Source organism: Acipenser ruthenus, chromosome 17 (genome assembly GCF_902713425.1).
Source record: "Acipenser ruthenus chromosome 17, fAciRut3.2 maternal haplotype, whole genome shotgun sequence".
Taxonomy (NCBI): Eukaryota; Metazoa; Chordata; class Actinopteri; order Acipenseriformes; family Acipenseridae; genus Acipenser; species Acipenser ruthenus.
The window spans coordinates 18,970,942-18,997,127 of NC_081205.1; the positions used below are offsets into that span (position 1 = coordinate 18,970,942).

The 26,186-nt window shown below is 39.5% G+C and overlaps 1 protein-coding gene across 2 annotated transcripts in view; it reads right to left on the reverse strand.

The window, feature by feature from the left end:
• Positions 1 to 26,186, reverse strand: part of LOC117423351 (ephrin type-B receptor 1) — a 257,791-nt gene that overhangs the window by 191,269 nt on the left and 40,336 nt on the right. For both annotated transcript variants that reach the window (XM_058990042.1, XM_034038975.3), the window contains exon 2: positions 3,100 to 3,164. In XM_058990042.1, the coding sequence (XP_058846025.1) occupies positions 3,100 to 3,164 (65 nt within the window). The remainder of the gene's footprint in view (positions 1 to 3,099; positions 3,165 to 26,186) is intronic.

The window sequence follows — 26,186 nt, forward strand, 5'->3', positions numbered from 1 at the left end:
GTTGTAAATCACCCCCATCCTTACGTCTTCGCTCAGGTGAGGGGCTTGCCTCCACCAACATAGCGCTTTTCAACACAGGAGAGACTCTGTCAGCCGACGGTGTTGGTCACACTTGAAGCGGGCACATGTGAAGTCCCAGTTGGATGGCTGACGAAGCTGCGGCCATCAGACTCAGTAGTTTTTGGAACAACACCAATTGTAGTGTGGACCCTTGTTGAAACAGGGCCAGACAGTTGCGAATGGCAGCTACTCTGTCGACCGACAGGTAGGCTCACATCATGAGGAAATCCAGCCAGAGACCCAAGTAGACCGGTATTAATTGTTTTTTTGCATCGTTGAGTGTGAGATCCAGCCTCGACAGATGCTCCATCTCAATCACTGTGTGTCTTGTCACAACCAGGAACAGCGCGTAGCTTGCAACGGTGTGGAGCGTAGCCTACAGGCAGTTACAGTGCAGTTACACAACCAGCACAAAGCTTGCAGTGGAGTGGAGCACCTAAGATGGCGCTTTATAGTTTATTAATAGTTAATATTTATCAATTAACAAAATGCAAAGTGAGTGAACAGAAGAAAAATCTACATCAAATCAATATTTGGTGTGACCACCCTTTGCCTTCAAAACAGCATCAATTCTTCTAGGTACACTTGCACACAAGGAACTCGGCAGGTAGGTTGGCCCACAGTTCTTCTCTGGATTTAGGCAGCCTCAGTTGCTTCTCTCTCTTCATGTAATCCCAGACAGACTCGATGATGTTGAGATCAGGGCTCTGTGGGGGCCATACCATCACTTCCAGGACTCCTTGTTCTTCTTTACGCTGAAGATAGTTCTTAATGACTTTCGCTGTATGTTTGGGGTCATTGTCATGCTGCAGAATAAATTTGGGGCCAATCAGATGCCTCCCTGATGGTATTGCATGATGGATAAGTATCTGCCTGTACTTCTCAGCATTGAGGAGACCATTAATTCTGACCAAATCCCCAAGTCCATTTGCAGAAATGCAGCCCCAAACTTGCAAGGAACCTCCACCATGCTTCACTGTTGCCTGCAGACACTCATTCGTGTGCCGCTCTCCAGCCCTTCGGCGAACAAACTGCCTTCTGCTACAGCCAAATATTTCAAATTTTGACTCATCAGTCCAGAGCACCTGTTGCCATTTTTCTGCACCCCAGTTCCTGTGTTTTCGTGCATAGTTGAGTCGCTTGGCCTTGTTTCCACGTCGGCGGTATGGCTTTTTGGCCGCAAGTCTTCCATGAAGGCCAATTCTGACCAGACTTCTCCGGACAGTAGATGGGTGTACCAGGGTCCCACTGTTTTCTGCCAATTCTGAGCTGATGGCACTGCTGGACATCTTCCGATTGCGAAGGGAAGTAAGCATGATGTGTCTTTCATCTGCTGCAGTAAGTTTCCTTGGCTGACCACTGCGTCTAAGGTCCTCAACGTTGCCCGTTTCTTTGTGCTTCTTCAAAAGAGCTTGGACAGCACATCTGGAAACCCCTGTCTGCCTTGAAATTTCGGCCTGGGAGAGACCTTGCTGATGCAGTATAAATACCTTGTGTCTTGTTGCTGTGCTCAGTCTTGCCATGGTGTATGACTTTTGACAGTATACTGTCTTCAGCAACCTCACCTTGTTAGCTGAGTTTGGCTGTTCCTCACCCAGTTTTATTCCTCCTACACAGCTGTTTCTGTTTCAGTTAATGATTGTGTTTCAACCTACATATTGAATTGATGATCATTAGCACCTGTTTGGTATAATTGTTTAATCATACACCTGACTATATGCCTACAAAATCCCTGACTTTGTGCAAGTGTACCTAGAAGAACTGATGCTGTTTTGAAGGCAAAGGATGGTCACACCAAATATGGATTTGATTTAGATTTTTCTTCTGTTCACTCACTTTGCATTTAGTTAATTGATAAATATAATCTATTAACATGTCTATTTTTGAAAGCATTCTTACTTTACAGCATTTTTACTTTACAGCACACCTGCCTAAAACTTTTGCACAGTACTGTATATCAGGCCTAATGGAGAAAGCACGCGGTTGTTTTTTTTTTGGGGGGGGGGGGGGTTAAACTGCAAGGCAGTAGCACACACAGACACTCAACAGTAAGCTGGAGTGTGAGCAGTAATGAAAAAACAATAGTAAGTAACAACCTGTAGGGCACAGCGAGTGGGCATGCCGAGGTTGCCCAAAGTCCTCACGTTAACAGCGCCGCAGAGCACTGGTCTTGCTGGAGGACCACGTTCTCCCTTCTCTTACATTTTTTTTTTTTTTTTAACAGCTGCAAAAAGCAGAGGAAAATTATAGAAACGCATGCAGCAAGCTACAAGGTTAGTAAAGCAGACTACGATCGCTACTCAATGTAGGCTGATTGAAGATTATATATATATATATATATATATATATATATATATATATATATATATATATTAACACGAAAAGCAGCTGCGTAGCGTTAAACTCATCCTTCAGCTGCCGAGTTTCTGATTCCGGGGAAGTGGCGAGCCGACTTCCAGCAATGAAATTGCAAGAGAACTGCAGAAAAATTCAAGAGAGAGAGCTCTTAAAAGAGTCACTCACACAACTGGAAAGAGGTTAGTTTATACTCACCCTACCTACCTGTTTGCGAAAGGCAAAAGAGACAGTGCTATTTATTACCTTGGGAGGCGGAACCGAGGATGTCACTCCACGGAGGGGCCTATCAGCAGCTTTGATATAAAATGCTCAGTAAATACCTGACAAGCAGGCATATCCCAAAAGTAATGTTTTGGCGGTCATCTTCAAATTGAAATGGAACCCCAAATAGCTAAAAATGTGGGCTCTTCGAAAGCCTCCAAATACTATTGAAAACATGCCTGTGGTGGTAATATATGTGAAGCTCCAAATAGGGCACCAGTTTGATTAATGGACTAATGAATGTTAAGTTGAGGCTTGCAAAATAAAATCTTTGGTGCTCAGTGCTGTTTTAAATGTCTGCCTAGTACCAGTGCAGAACCACTGGGATACCCAGAATATGATCCACAACATAATGTGCTATTCTGCATCTCTGTGTCATTCAGATTGAAGTTTTGGAATACTAAGAGCAGGGCTCCTTACCCCAGACGCAGGGTATGCCGTCCAGCCAAGCTCTGCCGTGGCGATCCGAGTATCCATCACTGTCTCTGTAGGATGACACAAGGAAGGAAATCAATACATAGAACACAAACCGTAACACAAAGAGACAATGGATAACAGACACATACTGAACAGTTATGTAATTGAAAACGGCACAACTCCATCAAATAAACATCTTTAAAAATTTGAAATGCTATTTAAGTCTGGCAACTTGTTAAAAACTCCGGATCTTGGTAAACAAAAGCCCACAATAATTGATTTTTACCATTGATACGCTAAGATTACTGTAAAACAAGATTGTAAGAACCTGGGACATCCATTTTAACAAAGTTTGCAGTCGCCCAGTTTTTGCTGACCTCGGATTACTGATAGGGTAGTTCCTGTTACAAGCTTTGCACGTAAAGTAATTAACTGGTGCCATGGATAGTCTACAATAAGCTATGTAGTAACTTAACTTAAGCTATGTAGTATCTTCTCTTCAGAGGTGAAAGCAAGTGAATTAGCCCACAGTGTCACTTATTCCCTCTGCCTTTCTATAGTTTCCACCCATAATCAGCATTCAACCAAAATGGGATCCACTTTAATTGAATAAAGCCTCTATCTAGGAATGCAAAAATAAAACCTAGCAGATGACTTGTGAGCTCTTTCTAGTTCCTCAAGTCTCCCAAACTCCCAGCATCAAATCTAGATTGACAGGTTGATATAACAGGAGCAACTGTGCCAACACCTAGCGCTATCATCTTTGAGCACACAACGCACACACAATGAGTTATTGCAATAGCCATCATCAGTGCTACTGTATTCCAGGCAGAGGTTCCATAAGGAAGGAGGTAGTCTATTCCTATTCTCTAACGAAGCACGACAGTGGAAAATGAACAGGATGGCAGGGACCCAATGGGTTTGTCAGGCTTTTGATTAATATTGGCAGACTGCACATTATTCAGGGAATGATGATAGTGTTTCACTGATGAGAAGCAAGGCTCCCTACAACAGCCCTGAACAGTGTAACAAGCTGACAGTTCTCTGTTGAGCTTCAGACTCTCCATATTTAGGCATATAACTTGTTATTAGTCTTGTGTTTCCCAATGGCCGCATGTAGTCCAAAGCACTTTTTTTTTAACCACAGGCTAACATTTCCTTGCAATTTTTTTATTTAGATTTGTATTATGGTATTTGTGGCCTAAAAAAGGCAGACTGGATGCCAATGGCATGGTGTATTTGGTATATAAAAATGGCTGGAATAAATCCATTCAAAATGCATTCAACTTAGAATCAAAATCAATTGTATTTTCAAGATGCTTAGGGCTCTGGACTCTTGACCAGAGGGTTATGGGTTCAATCCCCAGTGGGGGGACACTGCTGTTGTACCCTTGAGCAAGGTACTTTACCTAGATTGCTCCAATAAAAACCCAACTGTATAAATTTGTAATTGTATGTAAAAATAATGTGATATCTGTATAATGTGAAATAATGTATAATGTGATATCTTGTAACAAGTGTAAGTCGCCCTGGATAAGGGCGTCTGCTAAGAAATAAATAATAATAATAATAATAATAATAAAGATGCACTGGTTTTTAAATCACGTGTAGGATACAGTTTCAACCAATCACAGCTACAGATTTGTCAAAAGGCTGCCTTATCTTGTGTATAGATGTCAGCCTGTGCACTACACTGCAATACAACATAAGAAATCTAAAGCAAAAAAAAAAAAAAAAAAACACTAGTTATGTTTAATAGCAATTTGAGGATATGATTTGCACTTCCCTTGCACAAGCATAACATCTTTTATACAATAGGAGATAAGTAATAAGCAATACTTTTTGATTTAGGTTTTTGTCAGCATGTTGGATGTAGGGGAAAGGAAACATTTAATCATCAAACCTGCAGCCTACAAAGAGTTAATGGCACTGCTCAACTAACCATGTTAGATTTTTAAAAATATATTATAGTACCATCTAGAAATACTGTAGATTACTACAGGAAGCTACACGTTTTTTACATCAGTATATTATTATTTGGGTAGTTATGTTTAATAGACTGCATCAATCTGAGTTACTTTTAATATGGGAAACAATAAGATTGATCAGAGCCAGTCTAATGAAGCCTGCAAATGAAAAACAGGCCTTGGAATTCGATAGGAGTATTAATTTCTCTGTGCTGTTCTGGCAGTATACCCCCTCCCCTCCTGTTAGCCTGGCTACACTGAAATAACCCTATTTACTTTAAAGGGTCCTCATATGAATCACAAGCAGGGCTGTGGGAGAGGCAAATGGATCTGCTCAACATCTGCTGATCGCACCAACTCTCACCCTCTACAGCTCTGGAGAAACAATTACATTTTCATAGAGTCCCAATGCAAATCCCACATGGAATAAATCAATCGGCAGCAGCGGGTAGCTTCAGCAAGGACTGCATTAAATATTGATATGCCGAGCTCTTTGATCAATACGATGCTGCTTTGAACAATCACACATCTAAACTGGTATGCACACACTTTCATATTTACAGCACATATCTGTATCAATCCACTGTGGGTAGGCCAAATGAATAAATCAACAAAATAAAGGTTTACATTACAGAACTGAGGAGAAATAACTTCTTTTAAAAAGAAAAAAATATTTTTTTTGTTACCGTACCATATCTTCCCCAGATCTTTATGCCTCTAACAGAGCCACAAAAAGCTTCTTTACTATGGGGCATTGATAGCACAAGGGCAGCAACACTGGTATGAGGCTGCCACTGGTAGAATGGTGCCTCATTTTGCTGACTATACCCTTCCTTAATGAACTTCAATAGCAGTGAAGTGTAGCATGTAGTAATTTATCCATACCAGACCGTATGTTATAGTAACAGAACCACTGTGTGGTATCTGTTCCAAATCCATTGCCATGGCTTTACTGTACAGTCAGCCTGTATTCAAATATAATTGGTAGTGTTCCTATTTTTCAATGATCCATGGCAGTTTGTTTGAACACCTTTTGCTTGCCATTCAGTCTTGCCTGACATTTCCCTATCCAATCGACAGCGAGATGTTGAAATGAAGCCTGGGGGCTGTGGTTTCTACAGGAGCAGCAATTACTGCCCAAGCCATTAACCGAGCCAGGCAGCTATATATTAGCGGACCTCGGAAAGGCAATTGAAGGCTAAAGCTATTGAGATAGGCCTCCCTCGTCCCAAAACTGAAGTGAAAAATCAATGAGCCAGAGGACCTGAACATCTGTGTTAGCAGCATGTGCTAATCGAGCATTTCCCAAGCCAGCCTGAAGTGAAGTAAAAGAAGCACACAAATTCCCTTGTTCTGCATTCCTACAAAATATCACTGGAATACACTTTACAAACAAAAAGCAACAGCAATTGCATCAGACTTCTTACAGAAAAGCTGTGCTTATGTAAAATATCTAGTTTATTGTGTCACAGGTGCTGTTGGGTTTCTGACAGCTCTGTAAAGTGCACAGGGTCGGGAGGGTGGGGGGGGGGGGTCTCATTAGGGATTCACTGCCTTATTCTGACAGTGTTCAAAGGTGCTAAGACGTTCCACTTCACAGCTCATGAGCAAGTACTTACTGAGGACAAACAGAAGAGAGTCAGTGAAAAACCAAGCCTCACAGCTGAAACGTAGTGTCCCTTGACATGTATTTCCAAAAATGCTGTGCTGGTTACTGTGTGCCCAGCCACCTGAGACCTGCTGACTCACCCACTGGGATTTGCCCAACAGAGAAGAAGAGTCGCACACACACACACACACACACACACGCACACACACAGAAACATCTGCTATAGATACAGAGCCATCTGCAATTGCAATGACAGGTACATCCACATATGCAAACAGAAAATATCTCTCAATTCTGCTGATTTAGTGGGTGTCAGTGCAATAGGCCTGTGTACAGTTCTAAAAAAAGATTGCTGTATTCTAAAGAGTTCCTCTCACAATGCAATGTACAATGCAGTTAGTAGCTGCTGGCTTTTAATGAATATTTTGTAAGAATGTGTAGATGTAAACTGGTGGAGTTGCCTCAGCAAATCTTTCAGAAAAAGTCTGTTTGCGCACTATATATCTGAGAGACCCTAAAATGAATAAAGAAAAAAAAAAGTTTAAATAAATTTTGACAAATCCTTCTGAACAAAAAGGGTAATTCAACCTGTTGACCATAGTAAGTACAGCTATGCTTACAGTGACATAGACTGTAGTGTTATTATATAACACCCATTACCAGTACTTACAACTATTGGGAAAGGCAGATTAATAAATGTAGAACCGCTGTGTTTGTTAATTTGCTCCCAATTTACCATACCACTTCCTTACTAAATGCCTGGAATGGACACTGACAGGGAGGAGCCTGTCGCTGGTTCTTGCGTGGATGTGTGCAGCTGTTACACGTAACAGGAGACATTTTGCTAGGCAACCAATTGAGCAGATAGGCTCAAAAAATGTCTGCACCACAGCTCGAGGCGACTGCACCGCCATGCTACACAGAGGGGCGCTTTGTTTACATCAAGGAGGAGAGCGTCCGCTTCGCAGGATAACTATTATGGAACCGCTCAACTGCAAGACAGGGCCTGTGAAGGCTCTGCTCAGCCACGACTGTCGTAAAGACCCAGAGTCGCTGGGAGGCCGCGACTTCGGGAGCAACAGCATTAGGTTAGTTTAGGGGATGTTGATCCCAACCAGTATAGAGAGGGTAACGTAGTGTAGTAGGTTCCTAGAGCGGGACATCTCTTTTAGTGAGACTAGTGCTTGCCCTGTGCTGCCACCCTAGTGGCAGCATGTGTGCTGTTAATTAAATCTGCACGCCTGTGCGGCGTGTCAACACCCAATGCTCTGTGTCTGACTCATTATTATTCAGTGACGCCCACGCACATAACACTTCCCCCTGTTACAGATACTTATAAAAATGTACATCGTAAAATCATAGCCAAGTGTAGTTAAGTATAAGTAACATACATTATAAAGCATAGTAAAATGATATAGGACAGGTGGGGAAGGGAAGTCATAGACAGGTATGGTAAGCAGTGTAAAAAGCAAAGTTACCCATGAAGAATAAGTAAGGAATACTAATGTACAACAGCAAACATCCAGGCATCTGATTAGTGACACATCCTTAGTTTTCCCAAATCTGTTCAAATGACTATTTCTGAGCTAAGTCACTTTGTTCCACATGGACACTGGCGAATCTGGCTGCAGCAAATTGTCAGCTAACAATCTCACCGAACCCCACTGTTTGCTGCCATGTTATTTAAAACAGGTGTTACGCATTTCCCAAAGGGAAGGTCTCTCCTCCGCCTGCAATGCAGAATGCCCTCTGGTCAGCAGAAGAGATAGCACATCATTACCATCGCATTACCATCACATTACCATCGCATTACCATCGCATTACCGGCTGACTCTATTGAAACGGAGAGGGCACACTATCTTTAATTTGGTGTTTGCGGCTAAATTGCTTCTTCATTTCCTGCAAAGCACATCAAAGCTTATTACATGCAGCAAACAACAACGGAAGCAAGTTATGCATTCACATGACTCATTATATTCTAATATACTGCATCTCATCCTCATGTTTAATATATGTTTGTGCTTATGGAAAGTTTTATTATGCGTAAGGTCAATGATTTTAAACCAAAATGCAATTCTCACTTTTTTTTTTTTTAATTGAGTCCTTTAATTAATCTTACAACTTGTTTGTTATTTGTTTTGTTGGATTAATAGTTTCCCATTACTGTGACAAAACATGGATCTAATTTATTTTTGACATTTGACATTATAAATCTGGCCAGAAGTCTCTTGTTGTTGGATATAGTCTACAATACAGAGTTGTGGCTTCATATCACTATAAGAGAATCAGTACAAATTACAATCTATTACCTCTTTAATCGTTTATCTCTGTAGACAACCGAGAACTTGTCTAAAACGTTATCTTTTCAACCAGCTTTCACATCATACTATGAAATATAATTATTATTGTTGGTATCGTTTTTAGTGAATGCTTCTATATTCTTTGTATGTACTGTATTGATCGCAAGTCAAGCGCATTTAAATTCATTGTTACGAAAAGCCTTTCAACCAAATAGTTGTGTGGTTCCAATCTTGTGCACAAGACAGAGTGAGATTATACACCTTGGGAATAACTGGGATTTAGAAATACATTCTTATTCTTAAATCTTATTTTAGTCAAAGCATGTGTCATTGAAATTATTTCATTTCTTTTTGTATTTATAAATTCAGCATGACAGAGTAAACCATTCAGATATTTCTTTTTGCTTTTTTAATTAAACCTTGACACCACTACCTGCTATACCAGCAGGGATGCATCCCCAAGGATACAAACAATAGCACAATTACTTTGAATTTCTCTCAATGGGAAAGACCTGCAAGCCTCAGAAAGCTTGACTTGTTTTTTGCCTGGGTGGTGGACTGGACAGACCTACATTGTGTCCACTCTCTATTCCTAGATAGCCGTACACTGAACTTCAGCACTAATATGATGAGAGTGCATCAGGCAATTAAATTCCATCTAGGGGCATTGCTTCACTCTCCCTGCCTGTCTGCCTGGAGTGCCTTCCTTCAAGGCTCACGATAAATGAACAATAAAATTGCACTTAGTCCCTAGTGCCCTTCCTCCCCCCTTTGCAGAATCAAACCTAATTATGAGTGAGAAGCTGAAGGCACCATTAAACACATTAAGCCCTCAGCCGCAGGTCAAAGAAAAGCATTTCAATGACAGAATCTACTTATACCAGCAGAGGCTGACCCTTTCGTGGCGTTCAGTGCCCCTAACCGTCTACTGACCTTAGCCTTTACGAATTGCAGAACACATTAATTAAACAATGGAAACCCAGCACAGGGAAGGAACGACAATTAAAGTTCAGTATTATGCCCTACTGGTCGTTGTCCCTAATTCCATATCAAGGAAGTTATTGGTGATATATATCAACAGACACGGTATTAAGCAATAAGCCTCAATAGGTCATGCTAAGTGGAAGAACATATTGAAGAATAATGCAACAAAAAAAATGTACAAAACATGTGTTTCAATAATAGTGAAACTGACAGAAATCCTAATTCTGAGTTTAGATTGAATTGCCTGCTAGTTTTAAGATTTGTTCTGCTTTTATTTAAACAATAAAAGGTTCAGCTTGGATTAAAAAAAAAACTCTGCTGAATATATTTCCTCTCTGAGCTTATTCTAGGCCCCAAACATCCTCGGATACTTCTATATTCTTAAATACATTAGTGACATCATAACATGGATTATCATGCATTGTGAGCATATATATACATTGTATAAGATAAACCAATACCAGTAAATGAACATTATGTAACAGAGTTAATTAAGTATTTAATTATCTACAATACATTCTGACAGCAAAATGACTGATTGAGACACAGGGCACCAATATTTACTATATGGGCGCCACTATATGAAAAAATAACATACAGAAATATTCTCTCCTACGGAGAGCAAAAAATGTCATTATAAAAGTTTGGTTCTCAAGATAAATCTAAAAAACACACTGGTTAATACAGCCTTCAGTCAGAGCAGTACCCAAACTGTTTATGTTACCGTTTGGTGATTCTCAGGGTTATAAGATGGCTGTTAAGAGCTATGCCAAAGACATAATAACAGGGCACTGTCTTTCATCTGCAGCTTACTGAAGATCAAAGGTACTGCTGCCCCCCACCCACACCTCTGTACACTGCTGCTGTGATGAGTGGTGTACAATCAGGAGCACTGTCCCAGTCTAGTCAGAGGACCAGCATTGCAATGACGATATCCCTAACTCTTCTCCTTCTGTCTACTAGTGTTACAGCCGGCTGGCGACTCCTGAACATGCATGAGCAGAAAGGCAGGAGCCACACCCACCCCACCCCCCCATCAAGTAGACAAACATTTGGTTAGTTCATCACGCTGATTTTTAGTTTTTAATGAGCTATCACCATTTTATTCCAACCTCCCTTGAGGCATAGATTCTCCTCAAGCTTTATTGAATTCTTACAGGCCACACACACACACAGTCATTTATTAGAAAGAGGGCGTTGGTGAAAATCCATCTTGTGCAGCCCCTTGTACACTTTCCTAGTAGTTAAAGCTTCCTGCATCATCACTGGATTATTGTGCGTATCGATATCGTCTTTCAAGCGTTACAACTCTTGTCTTCCCCTGTCAGTCACTTCCAAACCCTCCTTTACTACTTGCCAACAGACAGAAAACAGATACAGGTCTGATGTACGGCACACTCCCTGAAGCCTTACATAGCCTTCCTTTATTTATTTACAAATAGTCCCTGATAAAGGGGCACACTCAGCATATTAAAGGAATAGAGAAGACAGGCAGACTTTTCCAATCTAGGCGTCATTAGTTGAGCCTTGTCTAGAGAAAACCTAGCTATGCCTCCACTTGCTAACTATGACTTAATTGTTAAGCAAGATCAACATTTAAGCAAGACCAACATTTGGTTGGGCATTTGTTTGACCCGATATGGGTCTCTGCAATGGTGACTCTTAACATAGGTATCACATGGAAACCAGATAGCTGGATAAGTCACTGTACAAAGGGTATATTACTACACCTCCCATGGATCTGATCTTTAACGCTAAATATTTGTTGGTTTGCTCTTTTCGATGGGGGTTGGAGAGGTCCAGCATTCTTCACCTAACGGTGAGCGGCTGTCAGGAGCAGGGTTTTGCTGCGAGTGACAGGGTCCTCTCTGATGGCACCCCTGTCAGAGAGTGAAGGCAGTGACAGTGCTGTGGTCCTTCCGGAGAGGAATGAGAGTTGATTCCGCTGTGCTCCTGGCCCGCCATCGTCACCTGCGGAGATGTCAGCCCTGTGATTTGCATATGTCTCTTACTGACACAAGCACTGGAGTGAGGTATTCCACAGAATCACAATCCATTTTTTAAAAAAAAAAAACAGCTAGGGGTGTTTATATATATATATATATATATATATACTGTATTAATTTAATGGATTACTTCCATTTCTATTTCTATTTAACACAGCTTTGAAAAATATCACTTATAATGGGGAGAAACTAATTCTTTTCGAAACAAATTGCTACATTGGAGTCCACAATTCGTGTCCAGCGATTTTAAAGGGTTAGTAGATTTACGTAGCTGTTCACCTTTTCCTTAAATCTTTAGGATGTTTACCATCACTGCGAGACTCCCATATTACATCTGAATAATGTTTATCTGTATCAGAATCCACATGACATTATGTAAGCCTGTAAAATCCTAGTTGCCGGGTCCTTCTGAGGTCTTTATTCCAAAGACATTATCACATGATAGAGAAAAAATGATCACTTTCAAGGGTAGATGTACTGAAGTGTTGCGGCTGTCGCGATAGTCGAAAACGAGTCGGAAGTCTAGGGTGAAATGTGCTAAACATGCGCAATGCTGTTGGCGACTTTTTTATGGAATGCTTTGCAGCAGCAGTTTTGCTTTGCAGTTCAGCCTTATGGAATTATGGGCGTTCCTGCATAAATTTGAAAAAAGGGGGCGGGGATTAGGGTTCTCAAATATTATAATGAGATGTACTGAAGCTGTGGGTAATTGTGACACTTACAATTGCATCAATTTGTTCAGAACTTTTGAAAGCATGATTTAAACAGTCGCAATTGTTGCTGGCATTTCCCACTCCTGTTTTTTCTTGTGTGTTGCCAGTTGTGCTCAATGCATTTTTGAGGCAAACATCCAAATACCTATTTTTTTCTAAAAGAAATGTGTACTTGCATGTCTTGAAAACAAATTTCTATTCTCCAATGTGTTGGGATAAATAGACTGCACATATCTGCCACTAACCCCTCCAGCTTATTCTGTATAGGAAAAGGAAAAACACCTATTGTATAAATGTGCAGGTGGTTTGTAATTATGCACTGCACCACTAACTAACTTAAATAAAAACTGACTTTAAAATGTGTTGCTAGTCCCTTGAAATTTGTATTTTTTAATACAAAAAATTAAGATTATTACTGGCAAATGATGAGTCTGTTTGCAAAAAGCATGCGTGACGTATGCTGTAATATCTCCCAGTTGCAAAACAGCAGATTTGACTGATAGAGGGTTGATAGCTGGTGCTTGGTGACAGGTGCTTCTGTATCCAACTTCTGATGTTTAACAAAAAAAAGCAATGGGACAGTTTTTCACTCCAAATTACAGTACTCCGTCGCATATCCGACTGCGGTTGGACCAGAGTAAGGGCTGATATGTAAAAAGTCATATGAATGAAACCAGTTTTAAATAACAGTATACACAGCTGCAGCTGTAACAATTATATATTCACACAATTATTGTTTTGAAATTCAGCTTTTATTAGACCGCTCAATAAATCCCTTGTTTAGAAAGATATAGAGTATTAATGCTTGTGACAGGGTAGCCGTCTGCCATGTGGGTGCGTGCATTCGCTGCTGAGTGACAGGCAGATCGAGAAGGAGGCTGAAGTTGATACACCCTCAGGCGAACAGGATTTAATTACATATCAACACACTGAACAGCTCACGTGACACTACCAGCAATAGCAGCGCACGGAGCACATACAACACGTGTATGAAAACTTATCTGAACTAATCTTCTCTGTTCAATAATGTTGCTGAAGAGGTTGATAATGGCGTATAAACAGTTATGGCGGATATGTGACGGGCAGATACGTGACGGATTACTGTACTTTGAGAAAAATACCAGTTAAAGTCACTTAAACTGCCTTAAATCAAATACCTGCTTATTTCTAGTTTTGTAAGTGTAGATGGGTTTTTTCTGTTTTTTTTTTTTACTTTTGAAAAAGCTTTGATAATAGACTCTAGAGAAGATTCTTGGCTGGGAGTGCATCCTGGTAATATGGGAGTTGCATTAGCAGCACTAGGGAGTCAATAGAAAATAAGCACCATTACATACTTTTCCTTACTGGGACTAATTTAGGAGGTACCAATGGATTAAGAAGCAACCATTGTGGGAAAGCTAACCAGCTGTGTACTCCCTGTTCACTTCATTAATTCATTTCCTGCAACACAAAGAACATGCCCAACTCAACAACCTCCTCAGTCATACTGCAGTATCCTGTCTATGATGCAGGCTACCAAATAGCACCAAAAAGTATATCATTCTTTAAAAGTGTGTCAATCTTCTTGGAGCTTTTGACTAGAAGTCTTTTTTCAATGTCTAAATTCAGTTCTATTGAGTGTTTAATAGTTATGGCAGGCAGTATTCTATCTAGAACATGTTTTGGTAAATGAAATGAATATGTACCATGAACATTACAGTTATACATGTGTATCTCTCAAAACTAAGATTATGGTGTGGTATATTGAAAATGTTTTTTCTGTAAGAAAATGCATTTCTGTTTACACCATTGGTCATTGTCACTTCTAACAAATTAAGATTCCACAGCTCCCATTCCGGATTTAAATCACACAAAAATTGTATGAAATCATCTATGAAATACCCAGTATACTACAAAGTCAACAACAATCGTTTAGCTGGTTTGCCCATTACCCACAGTGCTCTTCTCTCCAGTTGCCTGATGCTGTCAGCATTTGTGTGAGAGAAACCAAGCCATTTGCAACACTTGGCACTCCAGTCCAGCATCCCCACTCCAGGCTCTACCAGAGCCCCCAGAGAGCCCATTAGACTCTTGCCACATTCTCAACAATCTCACATCACTCTCACAAGTGCCACTATTTCCCATCCATCAAGTCCCTTCTCTATAAACCCTGCAGCTTAACTACATCAGCACTTCCTTCCATCACCACAGACCACCCCCACACAACAGCTCCCTGTCTTCTTCCAGCATCAAATATTAGCTTAACAAAGCTATTGTAAAAGATACTGTAAATATGGCAAGCTAGAATTTGCTTTGGTGTCTTTTTTATGTGACAGTAGCCAGCAAAAGGCTTCTATAATTTATTTCTTAGCAGACGCCCTTATCCAGGGCGACTTACAAGATCTCACATTATTTTTACATACAATTACCCATGTATACAGTTGGGTTTTTACTGGAGCAATCTAGGTAAAGTACCTTGCTCAAGGGTACAGCAGCAGTGTCCCCACCGGGGATTGAACCCATGACCCTCCGGTCAAGAGTCCAGAGCCCTAACCACTACTCCACACTGCTGAAAATAGAATTGTGGGCCTGAACTAAATCAGAAATAGAGCTATACTTAGTAATGGTCAGAGTGTTTATGACGGCGCCATTCATTTAAAAAGATCATTGTATTAAGTGTCCTATTGCAGAGTAAAAACAATCTGCCTGTGACAGAGAGTGAATGAATCCGACTCAACAATCTCCCTCTCGACCTGTGAGGGCACGGTATAACAGGAACAGTGTGCCCCGGACTGGATGGTTTGGCAGTACATTGCAGGGTCAGTCGGAAGTCAGCCATCCAGGAAGGGGCGAAGCCACAATACTAGAAGTCAGCGCCTTACTGCGGTAGGCGATGTGTCAGTCATGGATTAGAGGAGACATGATTGCACTCGCTACCAAAGGGGATATGACTGAAGGTATATCAGGGTGTGTGGCCGAGCAATTTGTTCCTCTGTTATGGTTACGGAATGACGGTGAGGAGTGAAACGAAACTGTGAGTGTTAAGTGTTGTATTGTCTGTCTCATTAACTGTTGTTATTTGTCATTGTAGACGGCCAAATATGCGGGAGCTGTCGCTATTCAGCAAGCATCAAACCCGGACTGCACCGCACCACTGTTATCACTATTTTATGTAATCACAACACCACTTCGGGACTGAACCCCGTGGTTTTACTGACTATACACATTGTTGTGTATAGTCAGTGTTATTATTTAAAAGCCCTTAATAAAGCTTTGTTATTTACCATTGAACTGCTGTTGGACTGTTGTTACTGAGCACTGCATCACCTCTTCACCTGTGCACTACAAACCACTTTGCCATACTGCCCTATTAAGTTTAGCTGCATCTGAAATCACAGAGGAAATGTGTAAGCCCATGAGGGCCTAAATTAAATAAATATAGCTACACTTAATAATGTTTATGGCGGCACCTTTAATTAAAACAGACAGCCACGGATTCTCATGTTTTAAACCTATTATTGAATTAAAACAATGTACCAATTTCATTCATTAGATTTTTCATGCATAAAATACATTTTGATATTCCTGAAATGAGCCTTGAATAGTTTCATGAATATCAATTGTATTTTATTCATAGAAACATAAAGATCATATTCTTTAAATAACCCATGAGTTAAAGCTGTGTGAAGGGCCCAATCAATAAGGTACAATGAAGGAATAGGGATACCTTTTGTCAACTGATATCTATTATTTGACTCCAGTGTTATACAAAAAATGTGTGTGTGTGTGTGTGTGTGTGTGTGTGTGTGTGTATGATGCACAAGACTATTGTGAGGGCACATATTGAAATCTAAAATCAAAGACATCTCACATACTAAAACAGCAAGGTTTGAATGACTGTCTCAACTCTATACAGATCTGACAAGGTCCACTTGACACAATAAAAAGGGAAGCAGACCCCGCTGGGGCTAACCCAATCTCAGCAGCTCATGGACATTTTTATGCCAGCTCATCTTTACTGAAGATTGTATGATTGAGCACTGAGAGTACATTACATTGTTCTATTCTGAAACTCAAAACCATTGTCTCTTAACAATTAGTAAACACTACCTCCTGTTGTCTTGGTATTGAATGTGTTGCATCCTTAATTACAAGTGTTGTATTTTCTGTATTTGCTGGCTCCAAGATGTTCAGTATATTCTCTCTATTTAATGTATTGACTCTGAGACTTCTACAGTCGTTTAGCTGATTTGGCTGGCTCTATATTCCCCCTGTGATTCATTTTTTGTATTGAATTTACTAGCTCCCACATTATTTTTATTTATTGACATTCATATCGGTGATGTCATATGTCCTTGTAAATGTTTCCTATAATAAAACATAGTGAACGTATGGTCAAGCATAGGTAACCATTACAAAGCCCAGAGAGGTATGGTGAAGCATATTAAAAAAACATGGCAAACCATAGTAAATGCATAGTATACCATAGTAAAAGCAAGGGAAAGCTGCAAAAATACCATACAAAAATAGTGTGGTAAACTTTTATAAGGGACGAACAAGCATATTTGCTTCAATAAACCAGCAAAATCAGAACTCAAATCAATCCTATTCTGGAACACAGAGCATGAACTCGTTTCTATAATTGTCTTTTCTATAATTCAGTACCAGAAAACATGGAATCATTGCTTCTATTTGCCCTATGAGAAATTATTGACCAAAAAAAAAGAAATAATTAAATGCAGCAAAATAAAATTATGCATCATTAAACAAAAACTGAAAATACCCTTTGGTCTGCTGGAATATTTTGTAATGCTGTTTTTGAATATATTATGCTCCTTTTAATGTATCATAATTCCCTTGGGTGTTGGTAAAGGCAAATCCAAAGCTAGACTAATAAAAAATTGAAACACAACATTACAATTTGCAATAACGTGCTTCAAATTTTCTTTAACAATTAAATGGATTATGTGCATTTTTTATGTCACAAATGCATTTAATATATGTGCAACAGAATGCATATACTTACATATTGTATATATAGAATTCCAAAAACATGCATACCATAGACCCTGCATCTTTAGAAAATTAGAAAAACACTTCACTAGGAAGTTTCAATGAGATTTCAATTATAAAAGACACTGACAAAGGTGATTTTGTCAAATGTTATAACTAAGTTTCTTTTTAGAACTACTGTAAATAATGGATATGTCTTTTAGAGAGACAAAATGCATGAGCCGTGTAGTAATGGGTAAAGATAGTGTGTGTTTACTGGAATCTGGCAGGTTTCCTCTAACACCTGTAGACGTGCTTCTGGGTGACTTTATTCTCATCTATCAAACACCTGTAGACATGCTTCTGGGTGACTTTATTCTCATCTATCAAAGACCTGTAGACATGCTTCTGGGTGACTTTATTCAGTCTCATCTATCTCGACAGATAAAAGGCAGTGTGGGATTGCAAGTTTCCTGCAGCAGGCATCAAATGGAAACAACTGGCCATGAAATTAAATTAAAAAGAAAAATGTGAGGCCAGTGGAATGGACAGGGAGCAGCTTTAAAATGGCAGGCTGACTGACCATCTCCTTGAAGAGCTTTGAAATGGCAGGCTGACTGTGTGTCCCAGTCAGCTCAGAAGCCTGAGCGGCCAGCTATTGTCAGCAAGAAATCCATATACAGTACCTCCACAAACCACTTTGCAGGTTCTCAAGGAAGACCGCTCTCTTGCCTGTCTTTCTCTCTAGCAATGATATAATGTTTAATTTAATTTTTTTTTATATAGATGTATCTACTGAATGCAAAGTCATGGACTTTCTTGGTGTAAATCAGTATTTCCACATGCCTGTGTGGGGCCAAATTTTTGGATGAAAATACCAACCTATAGCTATTGTAAAACCCGGTAAAAATCAGTAGAAACTGAGAATACAGGAGCTTTTCTAAGGGATAGCCTACACTTTACACAGCCCAGTCTAGAGCAACAGCAGCTCTTTGCCAGCACAGCACCACTCTGCTGCGCCTCTCAGTTATCAATCAATGCTGACAGAGGCAAGACGAACCCAGACAGCTCCCTGTGCTGATGTCGGCATGCAGGCTTTTAATAATACAGTACAACATTAGCAATAAAGAGGCAGCCCTTGCTTGTCATTGTGTGAGTAAACATCTCCGTGTACCCAGGCTCTCAGCAGAGGTAAAGCAACAACACACAGTTTATTGATTTCAAGTCAGAGGAGCGCTGCAAACGAGTTTGCTGAAATTAGAGCTTTCCGATTAATTAGAGCCCCGACTGTCAGATATAGTGAGTCACTCAATCAAACTTGAATGAAAAGCAACAACAAAAAAAAGCTATTTAGAGGGGAATTTGAAATGTCAGTCAAAAAGAGCGACAAGTTTAATTCTGAGACATAAATACCAAATAAATAAATAAATAAATAAATAAATAAATAAATAAATAAAAATCAAGGCACTCGCTTAAATGCTAATATTTTTTTTTTACATATAAAGAGAGTGAACTGTCAAATTAAGTTTGGAAGTTTGACATAATGGTTTTAATACCTTTTAGAACAAAAGGCTTATTTTCAGTTTACATGGTAGAAGGAAGGCTATTTGTAGTGTGGGTTTGTGAGAGTTTAAGACCTCACAATAAAATTGAACCCCATAGGAAATACTTGAATTCTTTTTACTTCGAATTTAGTTTTTTTTGTTTTTTTTTGTTTTTTTTGCTGTGTTGAGCAAATTCATAATAAAATACCTATGGCCATATTTTCAAAGCGTTTACTTAGGTAAACTGCCTGTTAATTTTACAAAATTAAAACCAAACAAAAAAAGTAGCACTGATGTAAAATGTCAAATATCAAAAATCAAGAATAGAAAACATGGCCCATAGTACTTTTGCATGCAATTGTACATAGAGATATTCTAATATATATCCCACTTCTCCCTCTTTCTCCAGTCCAAACTGTTGAGACACATAATTCACTTTGAAAAGCCGGTGAGGTGTCAGTGTGGAGCATTGTGATATTACATTCTGTTCTGTAATGACAGGATTACATTCTGTTCTGTAATGACAGGGGGTAGCAGTGTGGAGTAGTGGTTAGGGCTCTGGACTCTTGACCGGAGGGTCGTGGGTTCAATCCCCGGTGGGGACACTCCTGCTGTACCCTTAAGCAAGGTACTTTACCTAGATTGCTTCAGTAAAAACCCAACTGTATAAATGGGTAATTGTATATAAAAATAATGTGATATCTTGTAACAATTGTAAGTCGCCCTGGATAAGGGCGTCTGCTAAAAAATAAATAATAATAATAATACATTGGAACATTGCCTGGGTATCATAAATCAGCCGCTCGCCTCTCTTCCCAGGCTCTGTACCTTACTTCCTACCTCGGGAAAAGCCTAATTTACACCTTGACAAGCGCAATTACCAACACGGCACATATTTCACTGAAGTCTGCACGCCCTTTAGTTAGCTTTATCAAAACGATCATTAATGCAGCCCTGACAGCATTTCAAAGCATTAGTTATTTTTATTGTGTCATCTGAATACCTTTCAGAAAATAGAAGAATACATTCGGGCTGATTTGGTTTCACACAGGGGAAGAAAATATGCTGCTGTGTTTATTTGCTGAAGTTTCATCAATCGCAGTTCAGTACCTTCAAGTCCCAGTTTAACTGATTTGTCTTCTAAAATGAATTTTTAAAATGCAAAAGAGATTCAAACATTCTGTATTCTTGTGTGTATGAGCTGTAGGGACGGCATGAAGTCGCTTGCTGTGGCTTATCTAGCCAGAGTGTTGACTTTGGTACTCAAATTATGTATTGAATATTATGCAAATGATCCTTTTACCCGTTTCTTTCTTTGCAGGTGGGCATTTAAAAATGAAAATGGAATTTTAAATTGACAGATTTGTACTTGCTTTATGCGACATGGTAGATGTTAGCTCTGTTTTGTCATACATATATCCAACTTGATTGTATGTAATAAAGCATAGTGGTATTGTGCAAGATAAGACACATTTGTAGGGTGAATACTTTGGCACCAGGTGCAGCATCAGGCATGAAAGACAGACAAAATATTACATATCAGGTTGATCTAGATTACTGCAGAAACAAAAGGCATATACTGGAGGTTAGGAATGAAATTAATTAAAAGGAAAGAGGATAGCTGGTATCTCCAAGCCTGCGTTCCTCTCTTCAGCTGTCAAAGCGGACTGTTTGAACTGTACAGGCGTTTGGCTGAAAAGCAGAGAAACTTTCTTTTATCATTTTTCGTCTCCTAGAAAACGTTTCACATCAACTGAAGATGAATGTCCGATTTGTTCCTCTTAAAACATCTAGGACCATTTATTAAATAGAGCCTTTGGACCCCAGTTACACAAGACCTGTACATTAGTTAGTGTATATGTAGCTCACACTTTTGTGTAAATCTCCCAGTTGGAAGTCAGTCAGTATTAGTCCAGGCAAACTTTGATAGAGGGTTGATAGAAGGGTTTCGGTGGGCAGATGCTACTCAAGGTGCATGCTGGAGAACATATGTTTCACCCCAAACTTCCCTGAAGGCAGAAATCCTTGTGGCATGGATTTCAAGTTTTCCTGTAATCCCATGGACAGTTTTATGCAAGCAGTTTATAATTATGTCCAACCTTGTGTACAAATATTATTCTACATTACAAGATATCTATTCATATAACATAATAGGAATACAGTTGGATATGATAACATCATTTTTTGTAACATGTAAGTATTACATTATGGTCCCTCAATTTAGTGAGATAACTGTTAAAACCTGCAGATTAAACCGTCACACTTACCCTTTTTATGGCACAAACAGACTGGAGAATAATTCTTTACACTCATTGTTATGTGTCATACCCAGAGTAGCCTTAGAGGCAGATTACCTTTACAATGCCTTTTCAGTGACTATTTACATGGAAAGTGTTATTCAGGCAAGCTCAAGGCCTGCCAGTTTGTAATATGTTGTCAGAACAGTTTAACTGATCGCGCACATTGCAGACTGAGTAAACAGTTGTTTATTTAGCTGCGAAAGCTCACAAAAAGTTGACATTTCTATTGGAAAACAACACACTCAACTCCAGCTCTGCTCTTGGCTCTCGTATTTGAAGTTGGCTCGGATACGGAAAGCTGTTCTGAGCTCAGTCTATCTGGACTGGATTTATTACACCTTGTGAGTAAGCACTACTCTGGTGCACATATTCAAACACTTATCTTCAAGTTGAATGTTTTAACAGATGGACAAAATATGTAAGTTAGTTAACATGCATCCCTCGCTACAGCTGTAAATACAAAATTAAAGGCGTCAGTTTCATGAAAAATAAAACAATTGTCTAGTCTACATCAATCATATGAACGATTCTAAAATTCTGTATTATATAGCTTCATCACAACCTGAAGATACACATAATAATGATGTATGTATGATTTATCTCCAGACAATGTGCATACATCTCAGACTATTTACTATGTCGTAACTAAAGTCTCATCACAATACAAGTGGGATCCACTCCATTAGAAAGAAAAAGAAAAAGCAAGCCAGTATTGTCATTTGCTTAAATTTGGCTACTCAAATTTTGGGCATGTCATCCCCCCCCCCCCCCCCCCCACTCCCCCCCCCCATAAAACTCAGCTGCAGGTGTGACAAATCAAGATTTCCATTCACTTGGAATACGTGCAGAATTTATTTGAATCATTAAAGTTAGGAATGGATTCCAAAAGAATAGCTGTGTTCGTTTTTTAGTTATTTGGAGGTGATCGATGGAAGTCATAGCCAGACTAGCCAATTCTCAGTTTAACCAGTGAATAAATGTATTTTAGAAGGATCAAGCAAATGCAGTCAATGCAGAAGCTGCCATCTTTCATCTACTGTCTCCTTAAATAACTTGCTGCATAAAAGACTTCTCAATTACTGGGTGGTTACCATTCCGCGGTCCTGCTGCTGAATCTCTCTAAAGCGCTTCTGAAGTTTGCAGTCATGTACAATACAGCTTGGTTATTTCTGGTTTAATAGGCCAGTCAAGACAAGATTTCTCCGATCTGTTAACACATCAGCCCCAGTAAACTGTTCAGACAAGGCACTTTAAACCCACAGCCGGCTTTGTCTCTCTACAAATTACTCTCTTTTAATGAAAGCAAATAATATATGAATTATCTGCAGTCAAGGGATATAACTTACTGCTTCAGCTTGACAACTGCTTGGCAGCGTCACAGGATAATGGGTGGCCCGGTTAGTATTAGATGTGGGTCATTCTCTTCTATAGGGGTACTAAAAACACATGTTCTCTGACTAATGGAATTGTCTGAAGTTATGAAAGACAAATAACAAAAACAAATGTAGACACTTTTTTAATGATTTTACAATGTACTACACTCATTTATAAATTTCAGCTTGTTCCTAGTTTTGTGAGGTTTTTTGAAGCATGTGCAAAGATAACTCTATCAGATGAAAATCCCATAAATTGTCTATGTCATTCCATTATTATTATTATTATTATTATTATTATTATTTATTTCTTAGCCGACGCCCTTATCCAGGGCGACTTACAATTGTTACAAGATATCACATTATTTTTACATACAATTACCCATTTATACAGTTGGGTTTTTACTGGAGCAATCTAGGTAAAGTACCTTGCTCAAGGGTACAGCAGCAGTGTCCCCACCGGGATTTGAACCCACGACCCTCCGGTCAAGAGTCCAGAGCCCTAACCACTACTCCACACTCCATTATTTTGCCCTGAAAACATTAGTCCTTAATTTAAATTAAGGACACCTTAAAATGTGTTCTTACAAACTGGTAATTCCTCATTTAAATGTGATGTATTTGAAAATATTGGAAATTAAAGGAAGGGGGGGGGGGGGGCTGCTTGGAAGGGGCTGAGAGTTGTAAGGGGAAAGGCCTGAGAGTTAAGCCACTTAAACCACCAGTAAGACATGGAAGTAAGAGATTAAGCAGTAACACACTTGAAGGCAGGGGATGCACCGATACAACCCACGCCTCAGGTGCGTTGTCAGGCACAAGGTGCAGCAGAGTGCATTCAGCCACCTGAGAAGTGGACTGCATCAGTACAACCCTCACCTTCAAGTGTGTTGCTGCACTTCAAGTTAGTATTTTACCAAAAATATAACAAGGCTAGATTTTAAACTTTAAATGATGTCTTATTGACCGTATCCTTCCACCAGTGCATAATAGTCCCTATACTTTGGCTGTAGAGGGCTAATAATTAGCTAGAAGAACGTATTACTGCTTAATTCGTTGTTTATTTACTTTACAGATATGCTAATGTGATTGCTTTTTTATTTAACAATAGGCTGCAGGTTAAATGTATTGTTTTTCTAAAAAGCAGAATAAAACTGCCTATTTGTATGTTTTATACACATTGGTATGTACATTTTAAGTTATTGTTTGACTACAATAATCCCGCTTTGCACCTTTGAATTTTAAACACAAAGTGTTTATTCTCACCACCAGTGCTCCAGACTCTCTGGCTCAGCGCGTCAGCTGAATTGCAGGACTTTCTTGCCTGCAGGGAGCCACTCACAATAAAAACAAACAAAACTGCTTACTGCATTTTAATACACATTGATGTCTGCGTTTACTGTACTGTTGTTTACCTGTATTGCCAACCCCACTGTTACAGAAATCATGAGACAAATCAATATTTCAATGCTAAAAGACAACCAATACAACAGGTTATATTGCGTGTGTAACAGCTCAAAGCTCTGACCATTAAGTATTACAAACAACAAATTACAATTGCAACATAGAGCAGCATCATGGAGCAATTTTACAACACATAACTGTACTGTGTGCCGGCTTGCACACGACATAACAAGAATAACTTCTACTTATAGTTAAGATGACAGCTGCTGGCACGGGCAACCCATGTTCTTCAATAGCCTGGCAAAAAAGTACTTCAGCGTTTGTAACCTTCTCTGCTAATGTCAGCCGAGTGTTACGGTTTGCTGTATTTTACAGGCTACTGCCTGACTTACATGCTTGTAAGTTTCAATGTACTTTTTGAGGTTGTTCACTCTAGAATTCCCAATGCAAATGTCTTCAGAACACACACGACAGAATGCATATTCTGGAAAAACAATGGTGCCATTTCTTAGGATTTTCTGACGTGATTGACGTGTCAGTCATGCCATTAGACCAGAAGGAGAAAAACCCAGAGATCTGGGAGCACGACCGTAGGATCACGAGCAGGTCTTAATTACAATTACAAAGGCATTCTCGCTGCGGCTGACCAGATCGATACCCAAGCAGATTGACATTTTATATTTGTACGATTACGTATACTTTCTTACGTGTTAGCCTAACGAATAATTATGAAAGAAAAGTGTAATATATATGGCCTAACCACCAGTTGTAATAACAGCAAATCACAATTTAAACAGCTGTTGACCCAAACATGCTTTGATCTTAATGCATGTAATGAAATGAGGTCTCAACCATTGGTTGTACGGTTTTAATCGTGTGGTTTTAGAATGTCAGCAGCCAATCAGAATGCCAGAAATGTCCAAGATATTTTATAAAACCACTTAATAACCCCCTTAAACACCCCCTCTATAGTTAATGCATACTTGCCAACATTTGGAAACTGTTAAGCGTCTTCGGGGTGGTCAGTCACACGCAAAAAAACACTCATTATCATATAATAGACGTATCCCCCCCAACTCAACACAACACGACCATCATGACAGTAAAAATAGACATAATGAACCTTTTGTAGACGTCTAATAGCCGTATCCCCTCTTACCTTTTGTATAAGTTAGTGATCAGCAGATGTGTCAGCCGCATGAAGAGCACAGTGTGTGGTTTTCACTAACTCTACTGTGCAGAATAAATGACTTTTTTTCTATGGGTAAATATCGGGACTTTCTTCCTATGCAACGGGACGCGGGACATTTGCTAGGACATCGGGACTGTCACGACCATATAGGGACTTTTGGCATGTATGTCAACGGGTGGAATTAAGGTGTTCGCAAATAAATTGACGAAAATAAATTGTAATGTATAAAGTTAATGTATAAAGTTGCAGGAAGGAGCAGGTACATTATTTGGTCTTGTTATCATTAGTGGTACTCCTTTGTACCTTTGAGCTTGCTTCTCTCACAAATTTAGTTTTTTTTCTCCTGAAATACACTGATAATCCAGCCCCATCTTAAACAGGAGAGCTGATTAAGTCAGGTCTCTGTTTTTTATGTCCAATTCACCTAATTATGAAAAATAAATCCCACTAATTGGCACTAAACCAGCAAAAAGGCAGATTTCTTCCACAGTTTAAGCAGCTGGTGCAAAGTCCCACAGCTCCCTGTAAGCTGTGAATAAACCAGTGCTGTTGTACAAGAGCCAGTCACTTGAGAAGCTTGGTGGCGTAGTGAGCTACCATGTCAGAACCACTGGGCACTATGACTTCCAATTCCATTGTACACTGCTTATGAGCAGTATTGAGGAGTAATGCATCACATTCAACACAATGCTAGAATCTCATTACGTTTTTTTTCAGTAATTTGTAACTG